This window comes from Gymnoscopelus microlampas (assembly GCF_963454915.1).
Source record: "Gymnoscopelus microlampas genome assembly, chromosome: 4".
Lineage (NCBI taxonomy): Eukaryota > Metazoa > Chordata > Actinopteri > Myctophiformes > Myctophidae > Gymnoscopelus > Gymnoscopelus microlampas.
This window is the reverse complement of record NC_139941.1, coordinates 11,499,439-11,511,108: the sequence shown is the minus strand read 5'-3', so window position 1 is coordinate 11,511,108 and position 11,670 is coordinate 11,499,439. Positions and strand designations below refer to the sequence as shown.

The following is an 11,670-nucleotide window of genomic DNA, read 5'->3' as shown; positions in this document are numbered from 1 at the left end:
GCGACCGGCTTCGAATGCTATCAATGCTTGTTCTGTATTTAATTTACATCTTCAGTGTTTCGCATTGTCTGAACATGTTATCTTTTTTTTCCGGCTAAATCCCATTGGGGTCGCCACAGCGGATCATCAGGTTCCATCTGGTTCTGTTTTCTGCGTCTTCCTCTGTGACTTGTGTCACCTGCATGTCTGAACGCATACAGAGATAGATCTTTATAACTTTATCATAACTAATTCAGGTAGAATAATATTGTTGATTTGATTTTTCATTGATATTAACTAGGTTTTTATTGGGTGATTGGGTGAGAGTTATAAAGGTAAACTATATCTGTTTATTATCAGTTATTTGTAGATACAATTATTTTTGTTTTATTGTTTCAGTAGAACTTAATAAAATATTCTATGACTTCAATAAAACGTACTGCATCCCCATGTTGTGATTGTGAGATAACATAAGATAGTGTTCACCTGCGTGTATTTAGTTTTCCTGTTCATGTACAGTATATACCTGGTCCTTAAGTGTTTGCTAAATTGTAAGTTTTAGCTATATCACACTGTTGGTGTGAATTCAGCGTTACGGGTTCAGGGCCCAATAGACCAATTATTTGTTTACCAACAATGAGACTGGATGCACAGGTAATTGCTTCATGCAATCAATTCTCAACCTGTTGTTTCGGGCTGCGCTGGTTTCAGCGCACCCCAACCCCCTCTTGTGTGTTGGCTAGTGCTGCGCGCCCTAGCGAGACCTGACATAATGGGTTTCATTTGCAACCAGTATCACACTTGAAACCAGTGTGCCATATTGTGAAGACATTCACAGGTGCTACCAATGATACAAATTAAGGCTCTGTTCCATTCTGGTCAAACAGAGTCAGGGTGCTGATATTGTGCAGGTTGGCTCAATGGCCCCTTATGGGTGTGTAACTCTGAGAGTGTACAAATGGAACCAAATGGACCCGTAAGCCATTTGGTTCCATTTGTACACTCTCAGAGTTATGGGGTCGTAGAAATCGTGGAAAATATGGCTGCTGTGCATAGAGCCTATTGTGCACAATGCCTTGTCCCCTATTTAACTGACAGCGCAGCGCCACTGCCCAACAATATCTTCCTGGTATATGGTCCTAAGTTTGACCCACGTGACAGTATTATATGTGATATTTTTGGGCCATGTCATAGTCCAAGGTTTAATGTCTGCCTGGTAATAAGTGATGACAAGGGCGCCGATATTTATAAACACCTGCGGGTGCCCAACCTGCCACACATGCACGCGCGCGCGCGAAAAATTTTGCGGGTTTGGGTCGGATAATTAACTTTTTTGGGGGGGTTTTGTAACTTTATTTCGGTTAATTCGGTTTATTCAGTACACAAAATTTACTCTGAACTGAGTATGTTTAAACTCCCCCGCCCCCCCACCCGCGGCCGAAAGAAAAGGCATTCTTTTTCTTTGGGTACTTTATTAACAGTTTGCCAATAGTACAGTGTGGTACTGGTATGATTATACAACAATGAATGTCAACTCAGACTCACTCATGACTTTACCGACCACGACCACCACCAGCAGCGGAGCTGGCTGTGCTATCCTATAATCCTCCGCTTCCTCCTCCTCCTACTCCTCACTGTTGGCCGGGTTACGGGCACGGCTACCGCTGCTGCTCGCCGCGGCGGATCTGACTGTGCTCGGCGGGTTTGAAGAAATTTAGTTTCTGCTGGGTGAATCTCTTCTTTGCTGAAGGTGCTGGTGGCTTCATCTTGCTATTAGTGCAGTAAAGGCAAGCCTCTCTCTCTTAGTTTGTGAACTTTGTGTTAATTTACCTGCTAGGTGAAGACTGTCTAGAGCCGGCAAAACGTAAACAAATGGGAGCGCGCTGCAAGTACGAGCGGCTGCGCGTTGACTGCGAGTATGAGCGCGTGCACCCCCCCCCCCCTCATACTCGCACGGCGCCCCCCCCACCAATGAGTGGATCTCCGAGTTAGACAGCTAGTAGCTACTGTAATGGTTATGGTACTGTAAATCCGGGCACCCACCACTACTGATTTTGAAAAAATAAAAAATATTTTATTTTTTTTATTTTTTTTGGGACCAGCACCCAGTGGGTGCTCCTCATTTCAGGTGGGTGCTTCAGCCCCGAGGCACCCACGGTATCGGCGCCCTTGAGTGATGAGAGGGAAGAGTGTTTTTTTCATTGGTTGTTGTAGAGCAGAGACTGTTTGAGAAGTCTGTCAGTGTTCAGTTCCACATCAGAAGCTCAACTAATCAACACTTTAACTAAACTCTGAAACATCTCAATTCATCAACATGACTTCAACTAAACGCTGGATCTGTGTTTCACTGTGTTTCATCTGTTTCCATGCAGCAGGTAAACTTTAATGACTTGCTTTATTAACAATTAAACTACAATTAACAGTCAGTAACAATTCACACTTTCATGACATTATAATACAAATGAATATTCATGATGTTTTAACTTTTCTATTTCCAGATGGATATCCATACTATTGGGTTAATGAGTGTGTGTTTAACTCCACTGAGCTACAGGATATACAGTTCATTAGATCATTGTATTTCAATAAACACGTATTTGCCAGGTTTGACAGCAGGGTGGGGGAGTGGGTTGGTTACACTGAGCGTGGTGTGAAGAATGCAGAGTACTGGAATAAACTACCTGGATTCCTGACTAGGTTGAGAGCACAACGAGAGACAGTCTGCAAACACAACGTTGAGATAGAGTACTCCAATGTTCTGGATAAGAGAGGTGAGCTGATCTCAGAACAGCACTACACCTCATCACCTCATCATAAACAATAACATGAAACAATCGTAAATTCCCTGATTAATGGTGTTAACACTGATATGCTAATGGTGCTACTGACAAATTTCACATCCCCATAACTTACTTAGACGATCTACAAGCTCACAACATTTTGAGATGCCAGCTTGTAGATCTGCAATTTCATGATTTGGTTGTGTGTGTGTGTGTGTGTGTGTGTGTGTGTGTGTGTGTGTGTGTGTGTGTGTGTGTGTGTGTGTGTGCGTGCGTGTGCGTGTGCGTGTGCGTGTGCGTGCGTGCGTGCGTGCGTGCGTGCGTGCGTGCGTGCGTGCGTGCGTGCGTGCGAGTGTGTGTGCGTAACTGAACTGAGTATGTAAAACCGATCTGTGTAACAATTGTAGACTAATTCATATACTGTATCTTTTTTTAAACTGTTCAGTTTGGTTCATTTTAATTATATTTAAATTATTATGTTTAAAAATATGTTGTTGCTCTCTACGCTGTAACAAAGCGCAGAATTATGTAAGAGCTACAGCATTCAAATACAAATTTGTAAAATATTTCAATATTCTCTGGCACCAAATATTACAAATAATAATAATGATTATTATTGTTATTATTATGATGATGATGATGATGATGATGATGAGGATAATAATAATAGCAATAATGATAAAACGTAGAATTGTGTAAGAGCTACATCATTGAAATAAAAATTGGTAAAATATTTCAATATTCTCTGGCACCAAATATTGACATAATAATAATAGTAATAATAATAATAATAATAATAATAATAATAATAATAATAATAATGGGTAATAATAGTAATAATAATAATAATGTTCTAGTCATTCCAGTGGAGCCCTATGTGAGACTGAGCTCAGTGACCCCCCCTGGTGGCAGCAGACATACAGTCATGCTCAAGTGCAGCATCTATGGCTTCTATCCTAAACTGATCCTGGTCACATGGCTGAGAGACAGACAGCCAATCACCTCTGATGTGTCCTCCTCTGATGAGCTGGGACATGGAGACTGGTACTACCAGTACCACTCCTTCCTGGCGTACACTCCCAGGTACACACCTAATAGACACCAATACATAGAAATACACACCTCTACTGATGAGCTGGTACGACCAGTACACCACTCCTTCCTGGAGTACACACCCAGGTCAGTACACGTACACAACTGTGTGTTGCTATCTGAAAAGTTGTGAGATTGTAGATCGGCTATTTTCACAAGAAAGTACGTCATACATAAAAAACAACTACACTCAAAAAAGCATTTCATGTTATTTTTTTAAAATTGCACATGTCTTAATTAACTAGGTCATGTTTTGTGCAATGCAATTGAAATAAAGTCTAAATAAAGAGCCTATAGGCCTCGAACCCTCAAAGGACATTTGAATTCAGTACAAAGTGAGAGAAGAAAATAAGTTAAACACCCATCTCCTTAACAGGAAACACTGTATAGTATACAGTCATTCATTAAAACTCTACAAAGTTCATTATTTTTATTTATAGTGATTCTTTAGAAAAAATGCTGAATATCAGCATAATAATCAGAGTAGAAGAGATAGTTGTCAAGACAATCTCTACACAGTAGAGATGATATTTTTTTTAATTTCATTCAAAACATATTAGATTATTATTTCAAAAACACTAGGTGATTGTGTGCAAACACTTTGCATTGTTCAATAAAGTAATGCAGATTATGCAGACAATATCATTTAATAATGATTTTGTATATAATTCACAATATTTAATATTGTACAAAATAACATGAAAGCATAATAGAAATAGAAAGTAAACCTGTGTGTGTGTGTGTGTGTGTGTGTGTGTGTGTGTGTGTGTGTGTGTGTGTGTGTGTGTGTGTGTGTGTGTGTGTGTGTGTGTGTGTGTGTGTGTGTGTGTGTGTGTGTACAGATCAGGAGAGAAGATCTCATGCATGGTGGAACTCCCCAGCCTGACTGAGCCTAAAATAGTGGACTGGGGTCAGTTACTCTACTGTACTTTTCTTTAAGCCACTGTAATCTACTGTACTTCACTGTAATCTTCTGTAATCTGTGATTACTGCACTCTGTTTTAATGTACCTGTTCACTGGACTGTTTTACTTATTATAATATAACATAACATAAACGTAACATATTACATTGTATTATATTATGTTATATTATGTTATATTATATTATATTATATTATATTATATTATATTATATTTGATTATATTTGATTTGATTATATTTGAATATATTATATTTGAATATATTATAATAGTGTTTGGTTGTTGTATTGTCAGATGACTCCATGCCAGAGTCAGAGAAGAACAGGATCGCCATCGGAGCATCTGGTCTGGTTCTGGGTCTGGTCTTGTTCCTGTCTGGATTCATCTACTACCAGTGGAAGAAACAAGGTAATAACATGTTTAATTAACATGTTTAATTAACATATTTAGTTAATTCAGCTACTATCAGAGGAAGAAACAAGGTCTGATCTAGAGCTCCATATTGCTGCCCGAGCTCGACCCGGCGGGCAGATTTTTTTTTCCTGATGATGTAACTAACTGACTGGTACTAAATGTTCAGCAATACTCTGAACTAACTCTGGATCAGAGCTGTAAACCTGATTATAATGTTAATTTAATCTACCAACAAACTACAGCTGTAGTACACCTTTTTGGGCTATTAAAAAATAGCAGATCTACAAGCTCATAGCGTAGCACCGAGTGCCGTGCTATGAGCTTGTAGATCTGGCATTTTTTTTAAATCTTGAAAATGTGTGCAAATCTCTGAACATTTATATTTTTAAAGCAATTTATTCTTTACCCAAACCTTTGCTTCTGGGGATTCTACAAATGTCTAAATCCTAATCCTTTTTTGAAAAAACGTATGTTGCTATAATCAGTGGTTCTCAAACTTTTTCATGTCAAGGACCCCCAAAATGTATTTGGCCGCATCTCAAAATATTTTGTTCCAGGGGACACCAGCCCCCCCCCAGAAGTTGTAACAGAGTTTAAAAAAAATAATTAAAAAAATATATTATATTCAGAGATGTGCACACATTTTCACGATTTAAAAAAAATACCAGATCTACAATCTGCTATTTTTTAATAGCCAAATAAATCTTAAAATGACACAGATGCGTTCTCGGTCTAAAAGGGTTAACCATGTTTTAACCATCTCTCTTCTTCTATTAGGACGTATTCTGGTGCCGTCAAACTAAAGGTGAGAATCTTTAGACTCCTCCCACACATCCACGTTGACTTCCCCTTCCTCTTAGACACAAACACATGTTTATAAAACTTTTATTCACAGCATTTAGAATTCATAAAACTGATAAAATGGAATTAAACCAGATTATCGTACATGGCCAAATACATGTAAAACAGTTTGCCTATAGTTCTGTTTCCTGTGATTCAGATTAAGATAGTCAGATAAAGTTGTCAGCATGACAGTTGTAACAGTCAGACTACTACTGTACATTTATCTGGTTCACATTGGTATGAATTTGAATTCATCCAATCAACTTGAACTTTAACTGGTTAAAATGTCCACACAGTTAACACAGTTAATACAGTGTAATTCAGTACGTGGTTCTCAAAGTGGGGTCCAGGGACCCTCAGGGTTCCTTGAGGGGACCCTCGCAGGTCTGTAACTCTGAGAGTGTACAAATGGAACCAAATGGACCCTTACAGGTCTGTAACTCTGAGAGTGTACAAATGGACCATTGCAGGTCTGTAACTCTGAGAGTGTACTTAGAACCAAATGGATTGCTAAGAGTCCATTTGGTTTAATGTGTTCACTCTCAGGGTTATGGGGTTCTTCAAATTAAAAGGTCTAATTCTTAATGATTTGTTGTCTTTTCACAGAAAAAAGATGTGTTGTTCTAACTGAACGTTTGTGTTTTTACAGCTGCAGACAGTCATTGCTGCCCCCTGGTGGAGAGAGGAGGAAATTCATGTCTGTCCACGAAATGAAATACATGTAACAGCAGTACAATAATGATTTAACCACTTTAACCATTTTTTCCAGTTTTCAGTCCACTACATTTCAGAGGCAAATATTGTACTTTGAGTCCACTACAATTATTTGAAAACTTTAGTTACTAGTTACTTTGCAGATATAAATAATTAAGCTCACAATTAAATTAAGCTCACTGTAAGCTTTTCAAATATTGTAGTACTTTTACTTTTGGTACATTAAGTACATTTTGATACCAATACTTTTGTACTTTTACTCAAGTCAATTTTGAATTTCTGACTTTTACTTGTAACAGAGTATTTCTACATTGCATTATTGATACTTTTACTTACTTTTTTAAGTAAAGAAATTGAGCACTTTTTCCACCACTGGTCACGAGGTTGAAAGTGGTTAACCATACGAACCATGGGGTCCCTATTCTGGGCATGTCATTATATGCTAACATTATAGAAAGTTTTGCAAAAAATAAGCCATCTATAAGCTTGGTCATCTATCAACATGTCTGTACATGGACAAACATGTACATGACAAGACTTGTCACGGACATCTTTTTTAAGGAAAAATATCGCCTAGATACTTTTTCATTATAATGTAAAAACATACGTTTGAATAATTTTGGTGGCTCATAAAGTGTCAGGATGACATGCTCATTAATATGTTGCAGGAGATTTGGGGTATTGCAAGTGGTACCCGTACATGATTGCATCATGTACGGACAAAAATACAAGATTCCCTGAAAATGACAATTTGTTTAGAGGACAACTTTGTTTTTTTTACAACCATGGTTTATATTTTAGCTTGTAATTAAAGTAAATAAAAGTAAAACTTTTTATTTTTTATTTACTGCTTTCTATAGTTTTAGCAATTTTCGCGATATTTTTTACAGTGGGCGGGGGCATTCTGTCCGGTGGCTAAATATGTCTTTTACACAATAAAAAAGGTCCCATGGTCTTTGATGGCCAGATGTGAGTTGTTGGGGGCTAGAAGAGCTACTGTAATTAATAATAAAGAAAACGCCAGGTTATTGTGTAAAAAAATACATATTTAGCCAACGGACAGAATGCCCCCGCCCACTGTAAAAAAAGATCGCGAAAATTGCAAAAAGTCCATCAACATAGACTACCTGTTCACCTTAATGGAAACCACAACTATTAAAGTTGACAAACAAAAAACAAGTCTAGCTGGTAGAACTTAATTTCTTCCTGTCCTCAATATATGGCCCTTTTGCTCCTGCAATGTAAGATGGAAGCACTGTCCAGATAATACCCAATTATTGAAATCCCAAACATGGAATATAGTTATATCATCATGATTTCATTCACTTGTGTGTTTCCCATAGAGCTCTCTCTCTCTCTCTCTCTCTCTCTCTCTCTCTCTCTCTCTCTCTCTCTCTCTCGCTCTCTCTCTCTCTCTCTCTCTCTCTCTTATCATTATCATGTCTCAGTTTGAATGCAGTACAATACCTGCGGCAACACAATATTCTCAATGTCTTCTTCACTGTGTAGATATTAGTCTGGAATCTCTGTGTGGAACCTGCATTTCTGAGGGGCAAATTCAAAAAATGCCTCTGGTGATAAACCCGCCCCACATTTGCATACTGGGCTCTGATTGGTCCCTCACAACTTTGGAGGGAGAGAAATAAAATCTCTATTGAGAGGGGCCAGACCTAATCTGCCGAGGGCAATTCTTTTTTTGCAATGGCAGATTTGTCTGGAACCAGGCTAATGTTGTATAATTACACCTATGTAGGCCTATACAGCTAGAGGGTAGGGAAACGATTAGATGTGAGTTAAAACAGGAACATGTATGATTGGATGTGGTTAAAGGCCAGAGAGAAGAGGTGAGTTTTAAGTAAGGTCTTAAAACATCTGGATGGACTGAGCAGATCTGATGTGGAGGGGGAGATTGTTCCACAGCTGTGGGGCTGCCACCGCAAAAGAGCGATCCCCTCTGGTTTTGAGGGTTAAGTTTGATGGCAGAGTCAGCAGCGACTGTGCTGCCAGTCTCAGGTGTGTGATATGTGTCAGTCACACACCTGAGACTGGCACCTCCCACGATTGCACAATCCTTACAAGCTGTACCTCGTTGTAAAGGTGAGTAATCAACGATTAAAATAATATAAAGTAATATACCAATTGGTATTATTGAAGGAGAGAAATAATCGACCAAAGTATACTGTATGTATATGTATATGTATACTGTATATGCATGTGCATGTGTATGTGTATGTGTATGTGTATGTGTATGTGTATGTGTATGTATGTGTATAATTATTTATAATTTAATAATTTTACCGCAGTTTCAGCGAATGACTGTGATCTGGTTAAGAATGCTTTCCATAAGCCAGCTGCTGGTTGAACTGAACTGATGAGAGAAACATGCTTCTGTCTGTCATGCTTCAGTCCCGCCCCCACTTACTGTGTGTGTGTGTGTGTGTGTGTGTGTGTGTGTGTGTGTGTGTGTGTGTGTGTGTGTGTGTGTGTGTGTGTGTGTGTGTGTGTGTGTGTGTGTGTGTGTGTGTGTGTGTGTGTGCGCGCACGGTGGTCATCATCATCACCTTTATTTTTTTAACTAATTTACAATAGACAATAGAACACAATTAAACCCAATACAGATTAGTAGACAATGAATGTGAGTAGTAAAAGTAAAATGACCCCTATGTGTCTGATTATGGGACTTCCTGATAATTAGGTTGTTAACACGTTCCATAGACGTTTGTTTAATCTTTTAACTCATGCTGCGAGGAGAAATATTTTGTTGTCTTGGATTAATTAGAAACAGGGGTCATCAACATGTCCGTACATGGACAAACATGTCCGGACATATTTTTTAAGGAAAAATATCACCTAGATACTTTTTCATTATAATGTAAAAACATATTTTAACTAGAAAATGTGCTCCTCGGAGCACATGTCTCCGCCAGCAAATATTGGAATTTATTCCAAGATTGGAACTTTGATGATAGTGTGTACGTCAGATGGCACATTGACTGTAGCCTGGCGTAGCTAGACTATATCACTGCGTGGATATGAGTCTGGTGCTTCCATGAGGACGTTTTGTTTCCCAAGGGGCGGGATCAAAACAATGTCCCTCAACGCAATTGGTTAGACCTACAACCAACTACCAATTACAGTCGCCCATATTCGAATACTGGGCCCTGATTGGTGCCCCACGTCTTCTGGAACAGGAAATGGATTCTCTATGGAGCGGTGCCAGACCCAAATCGCAGAGTGCAATTTTTTTTTGCACTCGCAGATTCGTCTGGTCCCAGGCTACATTAACTGCATTACCGTGGATTGCCTTTTGTCTGCCTCTTGGCAAGCCAACAAGTTTCATGAAGGCAATACGTTGACTTACCAACCTTTCCTCTAACGGGTGCAAATCCTGCAGTTCTCGGGGTATGGCATCCAGTAATAAGTTGTTAGCCCAAGCCTGTGGAGGGAGTTTCCCCATTTTAATGGAGCGATGACATGTGTGACAGATCCAAGTGTTGTTTTGCTTGATTGCAGTTGGGTCTTTGTCCAGGAGACTTACAGTATCTATTGTTGCTGTGTACTTTGCAGGTTTTAACTTTACCACTGTTTCTCTGTAGAGCATTAGTTCACAGGAGAAACAGACATAATTGGGTCCACTTTCTGACATCTTCTTTAAGAATGCGGCACCAGCTTCATCAACTTGAATCCAGGGGGGGCAGGGTGTCCCCAGTGTCATGGCTGGCTCAAATCCATGACAAACTAGAAAAAGTGCTCCTCGGAGCACAGGTCTCCGCCAGGTCGGGTAAGCTATTGTGGCCTCCTGGTGGCGCTGTAATAGGCCAACGTGAAAAGGGTGCCATTTGTTCTTAGGCATTGCACGACAATCGGACACTGACTGCATTCATGATTTGAGGCATTTTGTTAAAAAACATGTATTTCGCTAAATTAGACCTATTGGTGGCGCTATAACAGGCCAATGTTAAAAGGGTGGCATTTGTTCCTCAACATAGTGTGAATGTGTGTGCAAAGTGTGAGCGCAATTGGACGGTGCGTTCATGATTTGCGGAATTTTGTTGAAAACAAGCCAATAATGCAAACTTTAGATGTCAATCTTAGCCAATCAGTATAGAATATGAAAAATCAAACACATCCGTCATGATCACATGACTATAGAGATCATGTGTACCGATTTGCGTGAAATTTGGATAAAATTGGAATGAAAAGTATAAAATAATGTGTTTTACATAAGTCGGCCTCCTGGTGGCGCTATAGAAGGCAGATGTGAAAAATGCAAGGCAGAGGTTTTTCCTTGACCTCTAGGGAGTGCGCATACAAAGTTGTACACAGATCGGTGCAGTTATAGGTAAATACACGAATCGGCCTGTTATAGCGCCACCATGAGGCTGATTTGAAAATGTTCAAATGGTAGTTCTTCCTTGGCCTAATGGGAATGAGTGTGCAAAATTTCACGGAAATTGCATGCTGTGTTCATGATTTGAGGCATTTTGTTCAAAACGGAGCACTCCTGCAAACTTTGGAAGACATTTTTAGCCAATCAGGATGGAATATGAGAAATCTGAAAGACCCGTTTCGTTTAATGACTATAGAGATACTGTGTACCGATTTGCGTGACTTTTGGACAAAATCTGTAGGAGTACTGTCAAAAAATATGTTTTGCACAAATCGGACTCCTGGTGGCGCTATAAAAGGCCCATGAGAAAAATTTTGGGCAAAGGTTCTGAATTGGCATCCAGGGAATGTGTGTGCACAGTTTCGCTGCGATCAAGACAACGGTGCCGGAGATTAGCTGGTCACAGACGGACGGACACACACACACACACACACACGGACGGACGGACGGGGTGGAAAACATACTCTCTCCCTTTCGGCCTGGCGGAGACAATAAAGGAACATCAGGTGTAAAATCAATAAAAATGTTGATTAAAT

General features: G+C 39.5%; 1 protein-coding gene across 1 annotated transcript; it reads left to right on the top strand.

The window, feature by feature from the left end:
* Positions 1–2,242: 2,242 nt before the first annotated feature.
* On the top strand, positions 2,243–5,990 carry LOC311043091 (H-2 class II histocompatibility antigen, E-S beta chain-like; the record flags this gene model as incomplete). The annotated part of the gene is made up of 6 exons (XM_084054262.1): positions 2,243–2,354; positions 2,478–2,750; positions 3,626–3,842; positions 4,694–4,761; positions 5,068–5,181; positions 5,965–5,990. Exons 1-6 carry the CDS (start codon positions 2,294–2,296, stop codon positions 5,988–5,990), a joined length of 759 nt encoding a protein of 252 aa, XP_083910388.1. The 5' UTR covers positions 2,243–2,293.
* Positions 5,991–11,670: the final 5,680 nt, after the last annotated feature.